This window comes from Amblyomma americanum, chromosome 1 (genome assembly GCF_052857255.1).
Source record: "Amblyomma americanum isolate KBUSLIRL-KWMA chromosome 1, ASM5285725v1, whole genome shotgun sequence".
Taxonomy (NCBI): Eukaryota; Metazoa; Arthropoda; class Arachnida; order Ixodida; family Ixodidae; genus Amblyomma; species Amblyomma americanum.
In genome coordinates, this window is record NC_135497.1 from 226,479,749 (window position 1) to 226,506,304 (window position 26,556).

The 26,556-nt window shown below is 41.3% G+C and overlaps 1 protein-coding gene across 7 annotated transcripts; it reads left to right on the top strand.

Moving 5' to 3' along the window:
* Window positions 1–26,221, top strand: LOC144114694 (uncharacterized). 7 transcript variants are annotated; one of them, XM_077648591.1, is made up of 9 exons: window positions 1–608; window positions 713–813; window positions 5,040–5,141; window positions 9,827–9,928; window positions 10,109–10,159; window positions 14,733–14,794; window positions 18,009–18,154; window positions 22,275–22,406; window positions 24,601–24,790. In XM_077648591.1, the coding sequence occupies exons 3-9, from the start codon at window positions 5,132–5,134 to the stop codon at window positions 24,653–24,655; spliced, it is 558 nt and encodes a 185-aa protein (XP_077504717.1). In that variant the 5' UTR covers window positions 1–608; window positions 713–813; window positions 5,040–5,131; the 3' UTR covers window positions 24,656–24,790. The 7 variants fall into 7 exon arrangements, with proteins under 7 accessions (XP_077504717.1, XP_077504714.1, XP_077504709.1 ...); XM_077648588.1 differs by having other exon boundaries at window positions 25–608; window positions 5,040–5,172; window positions 22,256–22,406; window positions 24,601–26,221; XM_077648583.1 differs by having other exon boundaries at window positions 28–608; window positions 22,256–22,406; window positions 24,601–26,221.
* The last annotated feature ends 335 nt before the right edge of the window (window positions 26,222–26,556 follow it).

Genomic DNA, 26,556 nt, shown 5'->3' on the forward strand with positions numbered 1-26,556 from the left:
GTCTGGGTATCTGTTTTAACAAGGGAGAAGAGCCACGCGAGACGGGCGCTTTTTTGTCGAAAGAAGGAGGTGTCGGTGCAGTTAACTTGTTGTTAGTCTGCGCTTGTCTCGCGGGGCTCTTCTCCCGTTATTCATTGTTCCCATAATGTCGTACCAACTAGCCCCTCACCGCACTCTTCTTGGTTTTTTTAGTTTGCCTGTGTGCGCGTCAGTAGCGTAGCCACCGTACACAGCAGGCGTGCGCGAGTGTACGACAAGCGGCTGCAAAGCAGGCTATTATTGAAAAGAAACTGTTTAACACTTTCTGCTGCAGTCAAATTATTATGGCTCGTGATTGTTCCTTACAGAGGGTGAAATATGTGCCGGTCTTAGGGCAAGCTGTTCGTATGCACAGCGTTTTTGTTTCCTAACTCTAAGCCGAAGAGCAAACAGAGGGCAAAACATCGGGGTTTTTCCCTGTTGTGACCCGCAACGCTGTGTTCAGTGCTGCATTGGGATGTGTTTGTGCTGCTGTAACTAACCGTCCAAGGTGACAGGGAGTATGTACGAGTTGTCGGTGCTTGCAGTGCTTACACCTGCCACGTTTCTTGTCTGACACATTCGCTCTGGTCAGTAAACTTCCGTGGACAGTTTTGTTTTACGAAGTTCACCCGCACGCAGTTTGTGTTTGTACGACTGGTTAATGATTTATTTATTTTTTTGGAATCTACAGGAAGCCGTGTAATCGGAAGCAGCTCAGGGTAGCAATGACGGTGACTTAATATACTATCTCCTGAACGGCGCACACGTCGGCCAGCGTATTTCACTAAATTTGTAAGTAGTTCAACATAACTTAAAAGGAAGATCTACTCTGCCCGTTTGCTCCACATGTGTCTGTTTCCGAAGGTATAATGCAACGGTTACGAAGGTATAATGCAGCGGTATGAGTTAGCACCTTGGGACTCGGTTGTAGATGTATTTTAAGGGTAACCTCAGGTCAAGTGTCACTGTTAACATGCTCCTCTTTATGGCTGCAAAACCCTTAAGTTATTTTGTTTCATTTGAAGTGGTTCTTGCACTAGGTTGCATTCGTGATGTACGCTGCTTGACAGAGGTCTTATTCTTCAAATAGCAGCTGTTGATAATAGATTTATGAAAGTAACCATATATGAAAATAAGGCTTAGAGGAGAGTCTGCCAATATAGCCATTACTAGCATATTAACAAACTTAATGCAGCACCAATGCACATATGATAAACAGTGCAGGGATGACACAGAGCAAACTAGGACAAACGAGCCGCTGGTGTTGTGGGCTGGTTAGTTCATTCTTTTAGCTCTGTGCTGTCTTTGCATTGTTCTTCCTGTGATATAAAGCAAGAACCAACCAGCCCATGTCACTACTCATCTCAATATGCACATTTTATTTTAATAAATGCTATATTTTCATTGCTGCTGGCTCGCCTTAGTTCTTCTATCATAGATTATTGCAAAGGTTGCTGTTGCTCTAAAGATTTGTTCAATGCATGAAGAATGGCTCCACCGAAATTCAAAACAAGCACATCAATGTGCAGTTGTTGGCGAATATGGGCTATGATGCTATATCATAATGAATGATTGATATGCAGTGAATGATGCTTTGCAATGAATTTGTAAAGGCAGCACAAAAAGAGGACGGATGGGTAGACCGGGCAAGCACTCCTCCTAGTCGGACTTTAATTCTTTTTGTTCGACTGCATTAGTGTTGTAACAGCATCCCCTGTCTGCCACCTCTGTACACTTTAAAATGAAGCTATTCTTGTGAAACTTGCGACATTGAGTCAATGCGGCGATGAAATGACAATAAAAAAAATTAAGTGAAGAAATTCGTGACTGAAATGGGCAGCTTTTACATGTAATTACAACAATATATTTTTGAAGCTATAATGCCCAGATGTGATGGTAAATGTCATTCCCCTAAAATGACCCCCCACCTTATTTGCAAGTGAAGCTTTTTAGAGGTAACACTAAACAGCCGTAATTGAAAGAGATGACATCAAGTTTAGAAAGCCAGCTGGGCGGTACGTGTTGTGAAATGTAAGAGCAGCTTCAGAAACAGCTTTACTATTTGCATAAACTGTCTGGTTGATGCCACATTCAGTAAAAGTAGAGAGATAAGCAAATTTTTATACAGTGGAATCAGTTATTTGAACTCATTTCATTCATATTTCTAGTTCACTCGAAGTGACTATTTGGTTCTTTCAACACTGTCCATTTAAAAGGACCCCATTCATTTGAAGTACATAAGTAGGACAAAGTTGTTTCTGTCAAGTTTGAAACGACAACTTACAGAATTGCAGAAAAACTGACTTGCAGGAAGATATTTCTCCAACCAAAAACGCTCATTCACACACCGCGTTTTCACTTCCTGTTCTGCCGACAAAAAGGGTCAACGTGAGGGGAGACGGGTCGATTGCTACTCGTATTCTTTTTCGAAAAGGAGAGAGGGGATGCCCCTTAATCTACGTGAACCTGAAGCCCCAACAGTTAGCATCAGCTTTTGAGGTCTAGTGTAAATGGCAGTTGTCGAAAGGGTACATTGGTGCATTCTCTTGACGAGTACCTGTCTCGGCTTGCTCCCCACGTCCGCACCCCTGCCGTGAGCACAAAAGTGGAGAGCGCACATATTGTGGATAAGCTATCGACCAGTGCTGGTGAGGGGATGGCACTATGGCACCCTAAAGTTGATGAATATTTTGGATTCACTGGAAAGCTTTCTTGGCAAATCTGTTGTGTCCTTTTAACAACTTCTGTCTCATGCAGATTAAAAGGCACCTCCCTCCTTCCTTTTCGAAAAAGAGTGCAAGCATGCCATCTGTGAACAAGAATTTTATGTAGGAAAATATGTGCTGTACTGTGAATGACACGCACTATTCTTAAGTTGTCAGTGAAAGGCAACTGGTATTATGACCTTTCAGTGTAATAGTACAGTCTTGTGCAAAATAGGCATCACGCTACTGAGGATACAGTTGTTTGTTCAGAACGGCAAACGCTTTCAAGACTACCCTTATGAAATTTGCAAGCAGTGCTGATTTTTGTGTCGAAGCAGTTGCAGTATATGTAGTGCTGAAGTTTGTGTGACTTTGAATACGTTGGTAACTCTTACGACTTTGAAATTAGTCAGATGCAACTCATGTTTGCAGTGAAGCTCTGCCCACATTCAGGACTGCTGAACAGAATTCTCCCATGACAAAAATACAACGTTGTTAATGCATTTAATGCAAAGGTAGCTTTTGGTGACAGTAAAGGTAAGTTTAGGCCCATTTCATAAAAGTTTTAATTGAGGTGTTCGAGCTTCGGGTATGAAAACTGAATCTCCATAAATGTGAGAGTAACTGAAACGATTCAGCAAAGCATCAAGTGTAATGCTGTGAGAAATGAGGTTTCTGGAAAGTAGAGCCTAACACATTGTTCAGAAATTTTTTAACAGAGTCTTGACTGCATAAAATTATATCATTAGTGGCATCAGATGTACGAAGTTCTTAACTATGCCATAAATCGGCATGATTTTAAAGGAAGGTTTTTTCTCGTATTCTGCCTTGAACCCAACTCTTTTATGTTTCAGGATGCCAGGTACGCCACAACATTTATGTTCATGTTACCATCCTTTTCATCAAATTGTAATATGAAGATCGCCAGATCTGTTGTTGAAAAGGATTGCAAACAAGTTGTCAAGCATTTGCTTCAATCCATTGTTCTAGCTGCATAATGTCTGGTCTCTCCTCGTTCTGATTACTCTGAGAACTGTCTGTACCACTTCTATGCTTTGTTTTGAATTTTTTGGCCTGCTTTCACTTTCTCATGTTGACGGAAATTTACACAAAATATCGTGCCGGTTAAAAAAAAGCGTTTTCTTTGATGCCAGCCTGCATTGAAGTTTCTTTCACCGAGTGTCGCTGGTGGCTCAAAGTATTGGTACAGGGCCTGCCTGTGCAGTGATCGGAATTTTGTATGCATTTGTCTTTTCCCGTGCTGGAACAGCTTGGGAAGTGCGAGGAAATGATTTGCTGAGTTAGGCGATAAGCTACTTGAGTTGATGTCGGCGTGTTGAAACTGCATGCTGAGAAGAACGAAACTTTTTCTTTTTCTGCCAGTTCAGTTTTTGGAAGGCACACATTGTGCAGCCATAGAGCTGATGTTTGTCTTTGTGATTTATGGTCTAGGGGGCCTGTGACTTTTGTGAAAAAATTTTGAATTTGCTACCTTTTATTGCATTATTCACAGTGCAAGCTAATTGCCAATGTTTTGATTATCTGGTAAATTGTAACACCATGCAGGAGAGTTTGGCATAAAAACAAGCACCCCTTATGGGTTTTAAATATTTCAGGTGTTCTTCCTACATGTTCACCTGTACTGTTGATTGTCCATGCCTTTCCTCCTTGGCAAACCTCTTTAGTATTTCATGTCTGATGTAATTGGTGTGAACCACGAATGTGTATTCTGCATGATGTTTTCTGCCCGTACATAAGAGAACTTCAGAAGCGTCTTGCTAACCTGGCTCACGGTCTTCGTGACAGTTTCGCAGATCTACTTGGTTTTTGAGGCCATCTGTTACTGTGTTGTCAGAAAATTGTCTTATTAATGAACTAGTATATTCCCACAGGTATATTATTTGTTTGTGACATTTCTCATGATATGTTCTGTCCAACCACCAAGAACCTAAAAAATTTAGCAGAATCTGCAGAACATGAGGTATGACTGAATAAAATGCAAAAACTGCCCTAATTCTGGTCAACGTAGAATTAATCTTTGCATTAATTGTTTGCTGCTCTATACAGGCTCCTGATGAGAAGATAGATTGTAAATAAGTGCCAGTTTATGCAAATGACTAAGAAGTTTATTCTCATTGTTTCGATTGTTTTCGAGTTTATTTTTCTGTTTATGTTGAAAAACTTGCTTGTACTGCTTTTTATACTTTGTGCTAACTTGTGCCATGTTAACCTATTAACTATTGCTTTTTATTACATTGAAGTAAATGTGCTAGCATTTCTTGAACTTGTGTCACTGCTGTGTTTTATGTGCAGAATATGATCTGCAGCTTGTCGGCATCGTAAAAGAAGAGCCCGTGTTCTACTCTGACTCCAGTAAAGATGGCGTCTTCGATGCGAATGGCTCAATGAAGAATGGTGAGCTCCGAGTGAAGTCAATCCATGCAAGGTTCTTCTCCATTTGCCCTTTCTTAATGGCAGGAAATATTAAATTAATTTATTTGTCACTGTAGATGAGTATTTAAATGGCTTGCAAAATTCTGTCACAATTCCTTATTATTGAAGGTTTCAAAACGTATTTCCTTCTTTTCATAAACATTCAGAAGAAAGCGAAGCAGGGATTGGCAGAGATAATCGGCACACCGGTATGGTGCATGCCGTTTGTCACAGCTGCAAGTACGAGCGTTGCTTTTTTGTTTGCTTAAATTTGCAGAACTTAAAGGGGGATATGGTTATCTTTACATTCTCCTTAAATCTTCTTGTTTACACTCTTTTGTGTGTTAAGTTGACATAGTCTCTGGGCAGTGTCACTAAAATTACATTATGGTATGCTTAGTGCGTGCTCAGTGAATGTGCAGTATTGCCTGCTGATGACATTTTCCTCCTAGATTATGCTTGTGCTGATGTAATTTGCTCCATCATGTCAAACATTTAGCATAGCTTGCTTGAACCAACTCGGAGAGCTTTCTAACGCAACCTTATTTGCTTTTCACATGAAGGCAACAACTGGAAGTCAGCTGTCTGACTAGAATAGATATAATTTCTTGCATAATTTTCCACATGTAGGATAGCATACCGGGCGCTGCCTAGTTAACCTCCCTGCCTTTCTCTCTCTCTCTCTCTCTTGCATAATTGGCATTGTCTGAAAAATATGCTATATCTGGTTATGAGAAGTGGTTACTGCATTCTTGCTTTCATGAGAAGTGCTCCGAAGGCAGCCGTACTCAAATAATTCAACTTGGCATGATGCACAAAGCACAAATAGGCAGGCAGGATTTCTATCAAATTGAGTTACTGTGCAGCCCTTTAATGCCGTTTGACACAAAACTTGTATTTCTTTACCTGATCTGAACAATGATCTAAATATAAAATCATGGTCATATGTGCAGGTAGATGAAGTTATTGTTGTTGGTTGGGGTTTGTGATCTTTGTGGACTTGGTTCTAGAATGCTGGGCTGTTAAAGCAGAAGGCTGCCAGAAGTTTAAGCTCTTTAGTGTGATGATGCTGTTATTCTCATCATGCCGATTACTGACTGGTGCAAAACTTTATGCATTTACTTTTCTGCGATCTCTAAAGCGATTGCGAGCTCAAATTCATCTCTGGAAGACTTTCATTATTGGTAAAAAATAAAAAGCAGTCTCCATTGAAATGTGGCGGTACATTGCTGCAACCAGTTTGCCTTACTATGCTTACTGATGAAAATGATTTGTTAGCTTCCATGACTGCACTTTTGACAGCTTGATAAAATGGCAGATGTTTTTTAGTTACATTTGATTTACATTAACTTGCCTCTGATTAGTGTGACTTTCAACTTGTTTAATTTTTTTTAAAGAGCTTTGTGGCCACCCACAGGTTTCTGTGTGGGGAACTAAACTTGGTTGATTTGATCTCCAATTGCAAAGTGCCACAAAATCAATTTAGTCAGAATGCAGCAAAGATTCATGATGAGATGGCCGTATGTACGAAGGAATCTTTGAGCAGCCCACAGGTTATATGCACCACAACTCATATGGGATTGTTGTACAGGCTTGTGACCTCAAGTTACATCCTTCATCTCTCTCTTGCCTCCATCTCTCCAAACTCTCTGGTGAAAGCTTCGGCTTCTTTTCTTCTTGAAGATGGTCGTGCTTTGTGCTGCTGCTTTCTGGGCTTGATGCCATTTCGCAGTATACTTTCCTCAGCTTTCTGTGTGCCTGTCTGTCTAAAATGGCGTCATCATATCGTGATGCTCGCTGTACATGCGTGCAGTTTATGCAGCGACCATGATCTTGCAGTTCTAAATCACTCATTGCTGCACTTAGGCAGCTTAGGTTTGTGGAAACCTAGATGGAAGCAGCATATGTAGTGACATTGCATTTGAGGTTGCAGGTCTCTCTGGGCAATATCTTTTAGTGCACACACAGTTTCACATTTTGAATGGTTTGTTTTAAAATTTAAATGCTGTTAATGCTAATGATTTAATATCCGATTGTGAAACATCAGGAAGACCTGTGCAGATATCATTTTAGTTCTCATTTTTATTTTCATTAGAAATGTACTCATTATTGTACATAAACAATTTGTAGCCATTAAACTAAAAATTGCTCATAAAAAGCTATTTAAGTTTTTGAAGTCAGTGCATAGAAATAAAGAAAATGAAATCCAGATTCCTGCCCATAAAAACAGGAGTACCACAGACTAGTATCTTGGGACCGCTACTGTTTAATCTATTTATCGATGGCGTTGTAAACATTAGCCCAGATGTCCAATGTGTAATATACGCAAACGACACTAGCCTTTTGATTATCGGAGCTAGCAGCGAAGAATTGCTCCATACGGGTAGCACTGTATTAGAATGCTTACATGAATGAAGCTTAAGTAACTCACTGGTTATAAATACTGAAAAGACGAAAGCACTTGCATTCCAAACAAGAAATTTACACAAAATATTGTGCCGGTTAAAAAAAGTGTTTTCCTTGATGCCAGCCTGCATTGTAGTTTCTTTCACCGAGTGTCGTTTGTGGCTCAAAGTATTGGTACAGGGCCTGCCTGTGCAGTGATCAGAATGTTGTATGCATTTGTCTTTTCCCGTGCTGGAACAGCTTGGGAAGTGCGAGTGTGCGAGGCAATGATTTGCTGAGTTAGGCGATAAGCTACTTGAGTTGATGTCGGCGTGTTGAAACTGCATGCTGAGAAGAACGAAACTTTTTTTTTTTTCTGCCAGTTCAGTTTTTGGAAGGCACACATTGTGTAGCCATAGAGCTGATGTTTGTCTTTGTAATTTATGGTCTAGGGGGCCTGTGACTTTTGTGAAAAAATTTTGAATTTGCTACCTTTTATTGTGCATGCTGCGAGTACTGACAGCTGTGTTAATTTTAGGGCCATTAAACAAATACTAATGCAGTGTCTGATTATGGCTTGTATGATGAAGGAAAAGCTTTACATAAAAATTTCTAATGTTGCTGTGAAGTTTTTCTTTTTTGCTTAATTAAAAATAATGAAAACATGCTTGCATTTACGATCATATACTACACCACATAAATTGGTCGTCATTTTCATTACATTGCACTATGCATGATTGCATGTCATTTTCATCACGTAGCGTTGTGCATTTTGGAGCAACCAGCATACAGTGTTGTTAACCTAGCGGATATGATCATGTTGAGCCAAAAAACTGGCTTCTATCTTCGTGAATGTTGCTCACAAATTGCCCATCAAGGATTTAACAATGACATCATGAGCTGTATTATTAGTTACATTGAGAGCATGAGAAATACAAATAGTTTCATTGAAACTACTTTTCTTGTGACAGAAGAACTCTCTAAATGCGCACGAAACAAATTGGATGCATTTTACAGACTCTCCATGCCACTTTTTGAAAACAAGTGAATTGCACGTCTTTAATGCCCCTGCTGCAGCACATCTAGGGGAAGCATTTAAATCGACTTATCCTTCACCACGCCAGTAATGTGCAAGTAGTTGTATATTTGCAAGGCAATTCATAAAACAAAATTCAATGTTTTTTTAGCAAAAGGGATAGTGTCAAAGTTTCACTTCTAGCAAATTTGTGGTTGCATTATTCACAGTGCAGGCTAATTGCCAATGTTTTGATTATCTGGTAAATTGTAACACCATGCAGGAGAGTTTAGCATAAAAACAAGCACACCTTATGGGTTTTAAATATTTCAGGTGTTCTTCCTGCATGTTCACCTGTACTGTTGATTGTCCATGCCTTTCCTCCTTGGCAAACCTCTTTAGTATTTCATGTCTGATGTAATTGTTGTGAACCACTAGTGTGTATTCTGCATGTTTTATTCTGCCCGTACATAAGAGAACTTTAGAAGCTAACCTGGCTCACGGTGTTCGCGACAGTTTCGCAGATCTACTTGGTTTTTGAGGCCATCACTTAGTGTGTTGTCAGAAAATTGTCTTATTAAAGAACTAGTATATTCTCACACGGATATTTTTTGTTTGTGACTTTTCTCTTGTGATATTGGTTTCTGCCCAACCACCAAGAACTTAAGAAATATACTCAAGAAGGGTTTTCTGGTGGGCTAGTTGGTGCTTCTCGTTCATGATAAAACTGCGTGAAAGAAACAGGGACAAAGACAAGAAAACACGTACACACTGAGAGCACGGACTGCGTATAAAGGAAAGCTCGAAGCGTTTTTCGAATTAAAGTTGGAAGTCTGCGCTCTATGTGTGTACGTGTTTTGTTTGTCCCTGTTTCTTTCGTGCAGTTTAATCATGAACCTAAAAAATTTAGCAGAATCTACAGAATAAGAGGTGTGACTGAATGAAATGCAAAAACTGCCCTAATTTTGGTCAACATAGAATTAATCTTTGCATTAATTGTTTGCTGCTCTACACAGGCTCCTGATGAGAAGATAGATTGTAAATAAGTGCCATTTTATGCAAATGACTAAGAGAGAAGTTTATTCTCAATGTTTCGATTGTTTTCGAGTTTATTTTTTTTGTTTATGTTGAAAAACTTGCTTGTACTGCTTTTTATCCTTTGTGCTAACTTGTGCCATGTTAACCTGTTAACTACTGCTTTTTATTACATTGAAGTAAATGTGCTAGCATTTCTTGAATATGTGCCACTGCTGTATTTTATGTGCAGAATATGATCTGCAGCTTGTCGGCATCGTAAAAGACGAGCCCGTGTTCTACTCCGACTCCAGTAAGGATGGCGTCTTCGATGCGAATGGCTCAATGAAGAATGGTGAGCTCCGAGTGAAGTCAGTCCATGCAACGTCTTCTCCATTTGCCCTTTCTTAATGACAGGAAATGTTCAATTAATTTGTCACTGTAGATGAGTATTTAAATGGCTTACAGAATGCTGTCACAATTCCTTATTATTGAAGGTTTCAAAATGTATTTCCTTCTTTTCATAATTATTCAGAAGAAAGTGAAGCAAGTATTGTGGGGATTGGCAGAGATAATCAGCACACCGGTATGTTGCATACCACATGTCACAGCTGCAAGTGCAAGCGTTGCTTTTTTGTTGCTTAAATTTGCAGAACTTAAAGGGGCATATGGTGACCTTTACATTCTCCTTAAATCTTCCTGTTTACACTCTTTTGTGTGTTAAGTTGACATAGTCTCTGGGCAGCATCACTAAAATTACATTATGTTATGCTTAGTGCGTGTTCAGTGAAAGTGCAGTGTTGCCTGCTGATGACATTTTCCTCCTAGATTATGCTTGTGCTGATGTAACTTGCTTCATCATGTCAAACATTTAGCACAGCTTGCTTGAACCAACTCGAAAATTTTCTAACACAACCATATATTCTTTTCACATGAAGGCAGCAACTGGAAGTCAGCTCTCTGACTAGAAATAATTTCTTGCATAATTGGCATTGTGTGAAAAATATGCTATACCTGTTCATGTGAAGTGGTTACTGCGTTCTTGCTTTCATGAGAAGTGCTCCGAAGGCAACCGTACCCAAATAATTCAACTTGGCATGATGCACAAAGCACAAATAGGCAGGCAAGATTTCTATCAAATTGAATTACTGTACAGCCGTTTAGTGCCATTTGAAACAAAACATGTATTTCTTTACCTGATCTGAACACTGATCTAAACATAAAATCATGGTCATATGTGCAGGTAGATGAAGTTATTGTTGTTGGTTGGGGTTTGTGATCTTTGTGGACTTGGTTCTAGAATGCTGGGCTGTTAAAGCAGAAGGCTGCCAGAAGTTTAAACTCCTTAGTGTGGTGATGCTGTTATTCTCGTCATGCTGATTACTGACTGGTGCAAAACTTTATGCATTTACTTTTCTGCGCTCTCTAAAGCTTTTGCGAGCTCAAATTCATCTCGGGAAGACTTTCATTATTGGTAAAAAATAAAAAGCAGTCTCCATTGAAATGTGGCGGTACATTGCTGCAACCAGTTTGCCTTACTATGCTTACTGATGAAAATGATTTGTTAGCTTCCATGACTGCACTTTTGACAGCTTGATAAAATGGCAGATGTTTTTTAGTTACATTTGATTTACATTAACTTGCCTCTGATTAGTGTGACTTTCAACTTGTTTAATTTTGTTTAAAGAGCTTTGTGGCCACCCACAGGTTTCTGTGTGGGGAACTAAACTTGGTTGACTTGATCTCCAATTGCAAAGTGCCACGAAATCAATTTAGTCAGAATGCAGCAAGGATTCATGATGAGATGGCTGTATGTACGACGGAATCTTTGAGCAGCCCACAGCTGATATGCACCACAACTCATGGGATTGTTGTACAGGCTTGTGACCTCAAGTTACATCCTTCATCTCTCTCTTGCCTCCATCTCTCCAAACTTTCTGCTGAAGGCTTCAGCTTCTTTTCTTCTTGAAGATGGTCGTGCTTTGTGCTGCTACTTTCCAGGCTTGATGCCATTTCGCAGTATACTTTCCTCAGCTTTCTGTGTGCCTGTCTGTCTAAAATGGCGTCATCATATCGTGATGCTCGCTGTACATGCGTGCAGTGTATGCAGCGACCATGATCTTGCAGTTCTCAATCACTCATTGCTGCACTTAGGCAGCTTAGGTTTGTGGAAACCTAGATGGAAGCAGCATATGTAGTGACATTGCATTTGAGGTTGCAGGTCTCTCTGGGCAATATCTTTCAGTGCACACACAGTTTCACATTTTGAACGATTTATGTTTTAAAGTTTAAATGATTTAATATCCGATTGTGAAACATCAGGAAGACCTGTGCAAGTCTCATTTTAGTTATCATTTTTATTTTCATTACAAATGTACTCATTATTGTATATAAACAATTTGTAGTCATTAAACTAAAAATTGCTCATAAAAGCTATATAAGTTTTTGAAGTCAATGCGTAGAAAAAAACAAAATGAAATCCAGATTCCTGCCCATAAAAACAGGAGTACCACAGAGTAGTATCTTGGGACCGCTACTGTTTAATCTATTTATCGATGACGTTGTAAACATTAGCCGAAATGTCAAATGCGTAATATATGCAGACGACACTAGCCTTTTGATTATCGGAGCTAGCAGCAAAGAATTGTTACATAGGGGTAACACTGTATTAGAATGCTTACATGAACGGAGCTTAAGTAAGTCACTGGTTATAAATACTGAAAAGACTAAAGCAATTGCATTCCAAACTAGAAATATCGCACTTCAAAAAACGCCACAGTTATTTCTCGGAAATGCTAAAATACCCTGCGTGAGTGATGTGAAAACACTTGGAGTAATATGTAACGAGCACCTTGCATTGAACGTTCATATCTATTCACTTCTAGTTAAACTATCCAAAAGCTGTTGTATAATGAGCAAACTCGGACACCTTTTACCTCGTTATATTAAATTGCTTATATGCAATTCTATCTTCGCCAGTCACCTGACGTACGGGCACTTAGTATGGGGCACTACAACACAAACGAACCGAAATAAGATCGCAGTCTTACAGAAGAAAGCTATCCGTATCATATTTAACATTCCCTATGACTCACCAAGTGTACATATATTTCGTGAACTCAAAGTTATAACCACAAACCGCTTGTATGACTATACCCTAATACTTCATTATATCAAACAAATAAAGGCTCACAGCAGATTACTTGAACACATTTAAGTCTAACGCTAAATACAAAAAGAAGACCATTGCGGTACATACCTCCATGGCATTATCCTTTCTGTCGAGCTGCTTACAGGCGGAAAGGGCAGCAGAGACTCAAACACTAACTACCGTATGTGTTAAATGAACTTCATTTATTGATTATTCATGCTGATTCACTCACACCTCATGCTTGGAGAATTAACTGCCTTATCTCGTACAGCCTTCTTACAGCTATAACCTAAGCTGTATTTCATATGATGTTGTGACCTCTCTGCTTGTACACTGCTATACATTGATGTATTTTTTATGTTCAAGTGTGTGATATGTTTTTCAATCTGAAGCGTATCTGTTCTCACGTGCTGTAATTGCAAGGCTTGCTTGTCGCTTATAGCGAATGCAAGCAACAAATATTTTATTCAGAATGCTAACAACACAGTGTTTTCCTTTCTTAAATTTTTTTTCTTTTTTTCCCCACTAGACATTCGTGTATAGTTTTTATTTATTTTTGTATTTTTTCTATTAGCGCCTATACGTCTGCCACTGTATATTGGGGCATGGCACTTCTCAAGCCAGCAGTTCTACTGGCTTTTCCACCATGCTCCAAGCATCTTCTACAGGTGCTAAATAAAGGATTGATTCATTGATACAGCCTTGTTATATGATTCTGGTCATAGTGATTCAGAGGTCGTAGGTGGCCATTCAGCTCCTGTTACGAACTGGGAACTGGTATGACTGTCAAAATTCTCTGTGGCAGCAGTAGTGTGGTGAAATTAGTGGTGAGATCAGTCAATTTGCATTAATGAGATGGCACTGCAGGCTCACTGCACAGAGAATTGGGATTTATTGATTCTAGACAAATACTTGTGTATAGAAGTAGGATGGGTACTGGGGATTTAATATTTAGATTGTGCGTTTTAAATCTTAATGCAGTACCACCAAAGCATTAACATCGCTGTGGTAAAATGTCAAAGGAAGGCAAGCATACAGGTTAAAAGGGTTTCGCTTCATCTACAAGGTAGTATATTGATGAAATGTGATACTGCTGCCGAACATCAGCTATAATATTCACTGAGGATTAGAAAAAAATCCGTTGAATTTTGCATAATATGGAGCTTGTCAAAAGACTCGGAACGTAGAAATTGAAGGCATCTAATGCTAAAATATGTTCTTGCATTTCGTCGATGAATTGCACTGTAACTTCAGGTGAAGTTTTCATCACATAATGCAGAAAAAGGCACATCAATGTTATGAGATCTTTTATATTCGAATTTTCTTCGCAAGTGCACACTGCTGCCAATTTTAATGCAAGTTTTAATGATGCAGACTTGAAAGGCACTGTTTAACATGGCCTTTGGTATATTTTGACCATTTCTTTATGTCCCACTGAAGTGACAGTGGTGAAAGTGAACTGCATGCATGTTTTGCACGTATGCTATCTTGATCTAGGATAGCACATTCCAAGGGGTCAGGTCTCTTTCAGGGGACTCAGAATGCACTTCTTTTTTTCCGCTTCAAATATGCAGTATCTCATGTAAAAGGAAAGGAATGCCAGAAACATATTCTTTGCACTGTATTATATTGCCAGAGAATTTTGCTAGAAACGGCTTCGGTCCATCACTGAGCTATTGTACCCCATGAACAGAGCATCCCCTTAGCCCCCTACCGACATTGTTTTGACAGGCTGTACTCGTCATAAGCCAGAATTAACCGTGGGCTTGTGACAAGCCTGTCTCATCTCTGTCCTTTAAAGGGACGAGCAACATTGTGGATTGCCCGAATGCTTATACGTGAAAAAACATACGAGCACAGTTGTCATGGAGTTGACATGGAAGAGGCCTTTACCCTACAGTGAGTGCAGTTGGGCTGATGATGGTGATGACTGGGCCACATCATCCTGCCATACCAGAGCATGAGGTGAAGTTGGGCTGCTGTTATATTCTTCTTGCACTGTTTTCAGGTTCCGATGCGGAGCTCACTCTCGATCGAGCGACAAAACAGTACAGAGAAAAGTGTGATGCGGTAAGAGTGCTTCCTTTCACTTTTCTCGTCTTCAAAATAATGCTTTATGGGCAGAAGGCACTTGGTTTGTCATTTTCATCCCCCTCCCCCTGCTGAAAAAAAATGTTATCCAATCTGGGCCCGATTTACGGAACGATCAAATCACACTTATTACAAATGGATCAGTTAGCCCCACTCCTATTGATTGATGTTCGCCAGTTCATGCTGACCAACAGGAGCCGGGTTTTTGGCCGTTTTTTGACTGTTGTGAGATTGTGATCTTTTCGTAATTTGGCCTCTGCATGCTACATACATTTGCATCCATTAGGCAAAATACAGTTAGCAAATTAATGCAGTAACTAGCTCATGATGCTGTTTTTTACATCTTTGTTATCTCATTTTGACATTTGTGTAATGAAAGAGGTTGCACGTAACATTTCCGAAGTGTGCATTTTCAATTCATTTGGTGGATGTATGGGTGGGGGAAATAAACAAGTTAGAATAGGCATAAAACACGTGAGCAACACTGCATTGAAATGAGATGCAGGATTTGCATCTGAGCAGAGCGGTGTAGGTTGCATTGTGCAAAAATCTTTTGGGCAATACTGGCACCAGCTGTGCACTGCGCACATTGCTTGCATTTTTCGCATTTGCCCAGGAAGCAAAATAATGCGCGAGTGCCCATTTTATTTTGGTATGAGTGCGAGTAGACAGTTCAGTGACATTGTATAAAAATAGCCACAGGTCTCTGTGCATTTGCTGATGGGAATTGATGGTGTGCTTACCATGCTTGATTTTGCAATGGTAGTGATAGCAAAATGACCGCCAGAGTGCAATTTCAAGTACCATATAAGCTCATGCAAGGACCACCTTTTTTTTTAAATTGGGGTGTGAATTTTGAAGGTTTGGCCCATACAAGAATGAAAAAGTGTGTGTGCGTGTGCGCGTGTGTGTGTGCGTGCGTGTGTGCACGCATATGTGCGTGTGCGTGTGCGTGTGCAAAATTTGTACTGTGATAGACATTGGGAGAGCTTTTACTTTTTAGCCACTCCATTGCACTAACATGTTCAAACTCATACAAATACAAGGTTGAAGCATTTGTGAGCCAAGGTTGAAGCATTTGGGAGCTTCGCTCAGTGTGATGGCAAGTGCAGCCTTCCCCCTTCCCATTACTTATCGTTATGAGCTTATGCCATGGTTGCATATATTTATATGTTCTTTTCTTCAATAGACTGCATGCACAGTTGTGGCACACTCAAAATTGCCTCATGGTTTGATGCACTTGTTTTAAGAGCAAATGAGTCTTTGGTTAACCTGAAAGTTGTTGGTCAGCCCTTTAAGTTGCCATAAATAATGTTGGCACATTAATTCTGAAATCTCTTCTAGGTATTTTTTTTTCACATAGAATATCATTTTGTGTATGTGAGTGTGTACGAATGAGCGTGCAGGTGAGCATACATGTGTACTTGTGCGAGAAAGAGAGAGGGAAGGAGTATTATATATTAGTATTTTGTAGTATACAGTTTCTGCCCTATTTTCAGACTCAGCGGGACTCAAAACATGATCTGAATAATCAAACAGTTTTGACAAATCTGTGCCCTTAAAAAAAATTACTGTGCTAGAAAAAAAAAAACAGCTTGAAAAATTGTGAATTTCACCATTTCCCATGCTGCACTTGCAAGCGATTATATTAGCTTGTATTTGAACCATAGCCATGCCTTCATTGTGTTTGCACCGCACCTTGTCAGCTATTCCAAAATGTGCAATGCGGCCGCAAGTCGTGTTGGAAACCATGCCAAAAACCAATTCAGTGCTAGCATGGCGCAATGCACATCCGTCGCCACCCGACGCACACCACTCAAGGTGAGGCCAGAGTCTCTTTTCATGGGCAGTGACAGCCGCAACGACCAGGGTGAGGAAACTTGTGGGAAAACCCAGTGCCTCTGACTGCCCTGAGTCACGGCAGAGGCAGATGCTGCACTGTCCCATTATTGACATGGTGTGCTCTTGTTTGTTGTCAACCTTGATGGGTATGAAAGGAACAAAGAGCATCCTATGACCTCGAGCATCCTACGAATTGCAAAGCTTATCCAAGACTGTTCGTCCCCATGAATCAGTCTGAATCCAAAATGATGCCTTCCACAGTGATGAAGAGTTGGCTGGTTGTGGCTGAGATACTCGTTTATGACTTACTTGTGTCCATGTTAGGTTGAAAAATCAAACTTTTGGACTCCACAGAGTCCAAAATATTGGTTGTGAATCATCATCATCATCATCATCAGCCCTACTACACCCACTGCAGGGCAAAGGCCTCTCCCATGTCTCTCCAATTAACCCTATCCTTTGCCAGCTGCATCCACCCTTTGCCTTGGTTGTGAATATGTACATGTTTTTGGGGCATGTGGTAGCTCCTCAATAAAGTCGTAAATATCTTACTAGTCCGAATGATCGATGTCCAAAAAATCAGTCGGCTACTGTGTACTAGTACTATAACATACAGTATATTATTGTAGAAGTACATCGCCTAGTCACCATGGGGCTTATTTGGCATTGTTTTGGGTTAATCTGTCAGCCATTCAGTGTGTCTGAAACGAAAAAAAAAAAAAGCGGAAACTGGCACATACTTTGTTACAGGCATTGTCTGCTCTGCAGAACCATTTCTGAGCTGTGAGCATGCCTGAATTTTGTCGACAGATGCACTGTGAACAAATGCTGCTTCTGACTGCTTGAAAAGACTGTGTATTATGCTGGCAATGCTGTTTCTAGGTGCTGTGTCTCAAGCCATGTTGGCATGCAGAAAGCGAAAGAATTGGTGGTGGACAGTTTGTAGTAGATTTGTATTTGTGATAACAGCAATGTTTTTCATTGTATAATTTGTTACTGCTATTTGTCTTTAATGCTGGAGGACATAGTCAATGTTTCAATGGCCTAGTCGAAACCACTGTCAGTCCGATATGAAGACAGGTAGTGGGCAAACTTGCAATAGCTGAAGTTTAGTGGTCAGATTAAAAGTTGTAGGTAATCGCTAAAAGCTTCAGGTAGTCGTTCCTTCTATGCTGTATGTTTAATTGTAGTGCATATGTAAATGTAACCATGGCTTGCGACCACACTGAAGTCCATATTAGAAAGAGTGGATATCCCGGAACACCATTGTTCTGCCGCCTTAGAAACTGTCTGAAAAAACCACTTTGAGACTCGCAGTGAATATTTTTGTGGCTGTCTTGCCTCTGCACAGGCGAACCTCCGAACTTGGTCTCCAAATGGCCTGTTCCCAAAGCTTCCATCGTGCGTTAAACCCCTCCTGCATGGTACCCCCATGTCAGCGGAAAGGCATAAGGCCCTATTGGGAAGGCTGCGTGACGAGATAATTCAGTTCCTGAAGTGAGTGTTACACCGCTATATGTTTTACTGTTATGTCTTGGCCAGCCTTCTGGGCAGTGCATGCAGAGTGTCCAAATGGTTATATTGCTATTTCGAATCGCTTGAAAATTACTAATAATTTTGGCTGAGTGAGCGTTATTCTGGACCGCATAGCTCAGATACTTTCCTCCAGTCCTGAAATTTAACTTGTCTCAGTCTGCTTTCTGTGAAGGTTTCCGTAAATATTTTCAGTGTACTCGGGTGAGGTGGAGGTGATCAACAGATAGAACATTTGTGTTTGATGAAAGGCTGAATTCTCTGTGTTTTAAATCTCTTCGAAGTGCTGCAGATGATGTTTCTGCTGTTTTCACGAGCAACCTACCATTTTGATATGCCAAGCCTTTTGAGGAATGTTCCATCTGTCACGTGTATGTTTTAAATAGGTGGGTGCGAATGTTGGTGTTTTCAAATATGAATTGAATATGAAGAAAAAATGCCTTTGGATATTGTATCTGTTCAGTATGAAAGAAAAAAAAAATTCCAGAAAAAAGAAATAGCCAAATTTGGTTGCCCTTACTTTTTTTTTTTTTTTTTTTCAAATATAGTACCGTATTTACTTGTGTAATGAACCCACTTTTTTCCCAGAAAAGTTTACATCAGTTTCGGGGGAAGGTCATTACGCGGGAAAAAAAAGATTAAACAGATTTATTTGGAAGGGTCGATATTTTATATCATACCTCCGTCCGACCTTCCGTCATCAACAAAGGCGCGTGGTCCAACACGTTCATGCCGCTGGTGTTTTGCATCGTTCTCTTTGGCGGGATCCGGCAATTTTGCGGTAGCAGGCGGCGCCGGCGCGGCGCGCGCGTTGAGATAATGCAAACATGCTGAGCACCAGCCCTGAAAGCCAGACGTGCGTTTTTTACGCCAGGTTAAACAAACACACAGGGACTGTGACAAGCGTAATGCAAATGACTGAGGTTACAGCATACAACGTCTTGGCGCTCTGGCCACCGCCCTCTCCCCCCTCCCCCCACCCCTCTGGCAGGAGCTCTTCTCAAAAAATAAACAGGTGGTGTCGTTATCAGCGGCGGGGAGCATCTTGGCACGCTGCCAATTGATTGATTGTAAAACATTTACTGCATCGAGAGCAGGTTGCAGGAGACACATACTAGATGGCCGCTAGCCCTTGGCTGGCGGCGACCTCATTGGCCCGCTCGATTTCCCCTACTTGAATGTTGGGGTCCCAGCTGACCAGCACGGCCTCCCACTGCTTGGGAGAAGGGAGCTGTATCAACTCCCCCGGAGGCGGATCATTTGCGCAGTTCCAGAGAATGTGGTCGTATGTGGCCCTTTCACCACATTTATGGCAGTTTGGATCGTACTGGCCAGGGTACATGAGGGCAAGCACTGCCGGATTCAGAAGGGAGTGTGTTTGCAGTCGGCACCAGGTAACTTCCTGCGCTTTTGTTAACGATTTGTGGGGAGGGGGATATGCGCGCCTCTGCAGCCTAAAATGGTGGGTGGTGTCGTGAAATGAGATCAACGCTGCCAAGGAGCGCGCTGCGCTCCCCCCCCCCCCCCCCCCCCCCTTTCCTTCTTGCAGGAGCTCTCCTCAAAAGATAAACAAGCAAATGAGCAAGTGATGTTATCGCGGCCGGCAGCATCTTCACGGTCTGCGCTGGGACGGCGCGAAAACCGAGGAACCAGCTACAAAAAGCTAAAGGCAAAAAAAAAGTAAATTCTGACAGACAAAGTGGGGGGTGTGGGGGGGGGGGGGTTCATTATGCGAGTGGGTTCATTACTGGAGTAAATACGGTATATTGTCTTTGCAACTAAAATAAACAAAACTAGACTGACTCAGAATCATGAGAAAAAAAACGTGATGTGCACAGAATACTGCTTGATTAGATTGCATAGAAATATGCAAACTGTAATTTGGTCATGCAAAATGAGTAGCAAAATGAAATGCATGAACTGACACACCACTGAATGTTAAAAACGACATAACGGCTAGTAAAACCTCATTAATTCTGAAAGAAACTCCCGAAGTGTAACCGGTAGTCGAGTTATAAAATACAGCCCCCTTTCCCCTTGCATAAATACTACCGAAGATGTGAAGATGAGGTGAGGCCTGCATAAACAGCAGCGCAGTTTCGGCGTGCTGGAAGAACAATGTGGATGTAAGTTAGGGGAACGCACATCGGCATTGGAGCGGCGAGACTGCTTTTAAAAAGAAATGATTGTGGATGCACCAGTCTATGTCCAAAAGCAGCATGCAGTGGGGTTTGGACTGCTGGCGAATGCACAGCTGATAGCCGCTGTCGCCACGAGCTTGCAGCAAAGCTCAGAAAGTGAAACGTAGAGGCCAGGCTATATTATAGCCAAGTGTCAGAGACCCTCCGACCGCCCTCGCGCCTGCCGTTATGCACACGTCACAGGTGCATAGATTAAAATTCACCATGCAGTGGGCGAGATTTTTGGTTTGGTTTGGTTTATGCGGTTTAACGTCTCAAAGCGACTCAGGCTGTGAGGGATGCCGTAGTGAAGGGCTCTGGAAATTTCAACCACCTGGGGTTCCTTAATGTGCACTGACATCGCACATTACACAGGTCTCTAGAATTTCGCCTCCATCGAAATTCGGTCGCGAGATTTTTACACGATCGCTTGCCCTGCCGGACACACCTCATCTCGGCTTCCCGCTGAAAGCACCGTGCAAAACTCCGCAAGTGGGTGTTCCTGCGCACCACTAGTTGAAAAAAATGAAATGGCAGAGCTCACGCTAGAAGAGTTGTGTAAGTGACAGAACAGGACTCATTATGGAAGGACCAAACAAAAAAAATTGCTCAAAGAGCTTGTTGTGATTGTTTAAAGTGGGTGCCTGGCCAGCTTGTTCTCATTACGTGTGATATGTAAGAAAGCCCACTTGCGGAGTTTCCTATGAGGTCCAAGCCCAGCACTGTCCAAATATGATCGATCCACACAATAAACAACAAAGAAATTAAAGAGTATGCCTTTGCGCTATTTGCCTGGCATTTTAAATTCTGATCATCGGATATTTTGCCCACGTATTGTGGTTTTGCCATAGTCGGATTTATAGAAGTTGGTTCAGCGTTCATGGATCGCTGGCGAATATTTGTTAATTTTAATGTATTTGCCAATGGTCGATTATCAATTTCTCGAATCAAATATGAACCGAATAAAAAGTTCGATTCGTATTTTAAATTTGGAATATTCGCACACTCCTAGTTTTAATACAGCCTGATTGTTGGTGTCTGGCATGTTTAAAACGATAATTTCTAGTGGTCTTCTGATGCCCACGAAATCAGGACATTCATGCTGAACGCCACTTTTGTTGCATGCTTTCCGCACACACTGTGATACTTCGTTACTGAAAGCTGGCCAAGCTTGCTTGCACGTTGTTAAAGGGACATTCGGGGCAACTCCATCCAATTATTGTTCTCAGCAAAAATTGACTCTTTGGCTGGCCATGTTGACATTTGTATGGCAGCAAAAGACGCAGTTATATCTGAGAAAATTGAATTTAGAAACTTTCCCGCCGCTCAATTTAAACTCATGATGTCTACGCCGAATGGACTGGTTGCTGCCGTTTTGAAGTGAACAGCGGTGTAGTGTAATTTCTGGAATCCGCGCCTAAAAATCAGTGTCAATGCACGCATTTTACTTGTGAAATCATCCAGTGATGGCAACACCTGTATTTTACTGTTTGGTCTCTGTGATTCGAGTGCAGTACCCCTGTCAGTAGCGGCCAAATTCAGTTTCTCCTCAGTGCCCCTTCAAGCACTGCTACCATTTGGGAGCCTGTGATCTGGCAAGATTTCCACTGTGATCCATTACTATTATGTATATAGAGAGAATTACTAGAAGCTGCACATTAGGCTTTTGTGAAAAGATCATGGCTGTCATGTCAGTACACTGCAATCCTTTTTGACTTTCAATAGCACGCTAACCATCTTACATTGCATATAAACATTTGCTAAGCCTTGTCAGCTTGGAGTCGTGTTTAATACGCAGCGCATGCTTTGTGTCAAGCAAGGCTGAGTCGAAAGTGTTTTGTAGTGGCGCTCTCTTCATATGATTGGCCTCATTTTACATGTACAGTGACCATGAACTGATTCAGGACAAGAACACTTCAGTCAAGCATCGGGCATACTGCGCGCTGGGTAGGTCCTTGGCTACAAGGTATCCCTCCATGGCCTGGGAGTATGTCAGGCCGGGCACTGAGAGTTACAGCCTGCAGAAGAACTGCTGGGTGAGTGGGAGAATTTATTGAAGTGTTCTATGTAAAAGCAACAAAAACCAAAGCTCTCTGCCCAGCACTCAGGAGCTTGCCACTGTTATTTTTGTCAGCAGGAGTGGCACTCTGTCGTTAAAACCTCAAGTGAAGAGTTGCTGGATGGCTTGCCACATGTCTGATATTCGTGTCACTTGAGTACTTTTGATATTTATTGGGTCAGTTAGGATCACTCTCAGTACAGATTCGGCTCTGCGACACGGCCATGTTTCAGTTGCAATCAAGTGGACATGTTTGATACTAAGCTGGCTCCTGAAGCACCACACATGTATATCTGATGGCACTTTGTGTTGCGTTTTGATCTGAATATGTGCACACCCTTCTTTTATGTAATGCCTTGTTTTATTTTTAAACTGTCTGAAAGATACTTCATGCCACAGAGGCAATAAGAATGCCGGTTTTCAGACACACAAGACAATAAAAACTGCAGTTCATCTCACAGCCAAAACAAAATAAGTCATAAGATGGTGTAAAGCACGTGCTGGTGTGACAAAACTGTTGAGCTGTATCGGTCGAAGCATATGGCTCTCCCGCACAGAAATATCGAGATGAGGGTCAGGGTACAGTTTATGACCAATGCAGAGAGCATTGTAATACGCCTTGATGGTGGCACAAAGAAGTAGTCTCGTCCTGCCCTCTGAGAGTCTTGGCCAAGGGATCAAAGTTGTCCGGATAAGAGTTTGATGGGCTGGCTGGTTAGCCAGCCCATTGTCTTCAATCCCTGAGTGCACAGGCATCGAACAGAGGAAGACAGGGCAACGCTGCAGTGATGCAAGTGCAGCCTCGAGTTTAATGGACATATGAGGTGGGAGTGTTTTAGATTGAATGGCACAGATGGTCACCTAGGAGTCTGTGTAGGGGGTATAATGAGGCACAGGTCAGAGGGAATAAAATGTTGAGGGACGTGAAGAATGGAGAGGACCTCAAGCAAGAGAATGTCCAGGGGGTGCAGAAATGGGCTGCTGGTATGAGGGACAGGGGTAGAAAGAAAAAAAAATGAAAAAGGACCCGGTTACTAGACCCTTGAGGAGCCACATAAAAGGCGTCCATGTACGCACTCACTCTATGGATGTCAAAAGGGTGACTATGATGAGAGGAGGCAGCTTGTCGGTGACCAGCATGCATGACCGCCAACATATTGGAAAAAAGAGGAAGTATATGAAGGTAAGAAACCTACAGCGGGGAGAGTGTAGGAAGAGGGTCCATCTGGTCAGGGGAATAGTCGTTTGAAAAGTCATGGACACTTTGTAATAGTAGACAGCAAACAGAGTTTGTCAAGACAGCATAATCATCGCATTTGAGGTCATTCACCTAGAATAGCTTTGCGGAAAACTGCTGTTTATTTCCATAAATCTGCCTTATGTTTTTACAAATAAAGAGCAGAAAATTGTGGTCATTTCTTAGCGATTTGTGGCATGCTGGCAGGCCTGCGTGAGCTGTTAAGTTGGGGAAGTCAGCCTTTATTCAGAGGTGACTTAACCTGGCGATATACGGTACTTGCTTTGTTTACTTGTGGGTCCATGACACACTATATTCGTGCGGGTGAGGTTCCTTTCTATCACTTTCAGTCTGCATCTTGTTCACTTGTGGGAAGAACAGTTTCATCGTCGTTGTTTGCATCTTTTTGAGGGGGTGAACTGTCTGTAGCTTTTGGTCCTGGAGTTAACTGGAAGCAAGGTTTATGTTCCTTCCTTGCATGTTTTGACAGTGCACTTGTAGCTATGGTGGCTAGGAAACTAATGGTAACTATTGGTTAAAGAAGCATGCAAATTTTATCTTGCAAGGTTGCATTTTTGGCGCAGTTGCTCCTGTTATCATCTGCATCTGTATGCAGGTAATAACAGGGAGCAAAGATTTCAGATTTTTAAGGAGACTGAGTTAGTTCCTTTACACCAGTTTTCAGCTAATAATTGAACTGCCTGGTTGAAAGCTGTTCTGCTATTTGGAAGTTGTAAGCTAGAGCTGATCAGTTATATAATAATTTGCTTTAATTATATGATGTTGTTCTCGGCTTCAAAAGAAATGTAACGCTTAGCTTCATGCAGCTTCATTGCCTCATATTGGCGTGATTGACTCTGCTGATGTAAAAAAAGTGGTAAAGGGGTTAACTTGGATTGCCTTCTTCTTTTTTCCCTCTTTCTTTGAATCACAGAGCGCTTTCATGCAACGTCTCAGTGCTCTCAGACGGGCCCAGAAGAGGAGAATGATGCGGAAGCTTCAGGATGCTGCAGCAACTACATCAAGCACCCCAGCAATACCAACCACCCCAGGAACAGCAACCAACCCAAAAATGCCAACCACCCCACAAATATCAGCCAGCCTAACAACACCAACTGCCCCTACCATGCCAAGTACACCAACTACAATGCCAACACCCTCTATGGTACAGGTAGTTGTCATTAAGCAGGAATGAAAATTTGTAGGCTTTGGACATCATGCCAGTAATGTGGCATTATGCAACTCTGTCTTGAATAATTGATGTTAAAAGAGTGCAAGCATTTTGAGCTATTTTTGAATATTTTTACACCAGACCCGGTCAACTGCACTGGTGTGTTGATTTTCCTTTCTTGTGGGGTTATTGGCAAAAGACGCACTACCATTGCATGTTTAAATGATTTACTCTCATCACACTCGAGGCCATTCACCTAACAAAGCTTTGCAAAAATGGAAGCACTGTTATGTATGGTGCACCTAAAGATGCTGCTGCTACCTTCATAAGGTGCAGTGCTAAATAGTTGAACTTGAAACTGTTGTGTCATTTTGTTTTAAAGAATTGTTGATTTTAACTGCAAACAAGTTGCAGTTTAAAGGCAGCATTTTAATGAACCTGTTACACATGGTGTGTCGCGAGTTTACCTGTCTTTACACGTTTTCAAGTTCAGTTAGTATTTAGTTTACTAAGGAATAATTTGGTTAAGCATTAACCTTCGTACTCCCCAGTTCATCTCACAGAATATTCATCTGTTGTTTCTGTGAAGCATGAGATGTACAGGCATCATTCTTGTGTAAATAAAAATGCATTTAATTTTTTTTTGTCTTCTTCCTGCTTGTAAAAGAATAACGAGCAAAGCTACACTTTGGCCTTGAGGCACATCATAGGCTCTGAATTGATTTCGCCTACTTTGGATTCTTTCTTGTGCACCATATTCTAGTTGTGTTTCACCTCCATTGCACATACACTTGTACCCTTGTTGGTTTTACTGCCAGACATTGCTTTTACTGTCTCCCAGATGCTGGCTATCATGATGGATGAAAGAAAAAGTCTCTAATGGCTGCTCCAAAAAGCACTTGAAGCCCTATATATCAATTGTGTCAGGGTTACATCAAACTCCTTTATCATGTTGCAAGGTTTACAGAGCTTGTGACAAAGCAAGATAAGATTCAACCATAGCAAACGTAATATCTGCAGAATATTCACATTGCTTTTCTTTTAAATTTGATCCAGGATATGAGCCAAGGTTCACACAAATAAAAATTTCCAAGAGCAAGGTCACTCTGGCACTTCAATTGCTGGGAGTATTCTTTCTGAAAAGGCTGAGGTCTGCTTGCATCAGTGATACTTCATTATCTTTTTTCAAGGGCAAAAGGCAACCTACTAGGTGAGGTAAGATGGGGGACATTTCCAGTGCAAAGGTAGGGTGCTAGCCAGTTTTTAAATGTGATACTGCTGATACTACTACTTCTGTGATACTGTACTGCTGTAACACCTTTGGCACATATGTAGTATGTTGTTTTCTTGGCTTGAAGACAAAATAAAGTTAATTCTTAATAGAGTGCCTGTCCTCTGTGTACTCTCTTTGTGTCTTCTTCCATTTGCACTGTTAATTTACCTGTGAATGGCATAAACCAACTTGCCTGGCAACTTGTTTATAACGGATTAAAGGTAACTTTTGTTAACAAGAAAGGTAAGGGAAGACTCCTGTTTCAAAAAAGAACCTGAAGTGTGTGCCAGTATTTTGCTGAACCCAAAGCTTGAGCTTCAGCCATGGTAGCTGCATCTCTTAAGTGTCTGTGATCCATATGTAGATCTTGATGCATGTGAGAATAATTTAAATATTTTAGCAATCATGTAGTATTGGGAGAAGTAGGGTTTCTGAGAAGTGAAGCT

Excerpts from the sequence above, each read along its gene's own strand:
- LOC144114694 (XM_077648583.1), top strand. Across the intron at positions 14,795-18,008 it reads ACAGAGAAAAGTGTGATGCG|GCGAACCTCCGAACTTGGTC; the intron begins GTAAGAGTGCTT and ends GCCTCTGCACAG. Across the intron at positions 22,407-24,600 it reads GCCTGCAGAAGAACTGCTGG|AGCGCTTTCATGCAACGTCT; the intron begins GTGAGTGGGAGA and ends TTTGAATCACAG.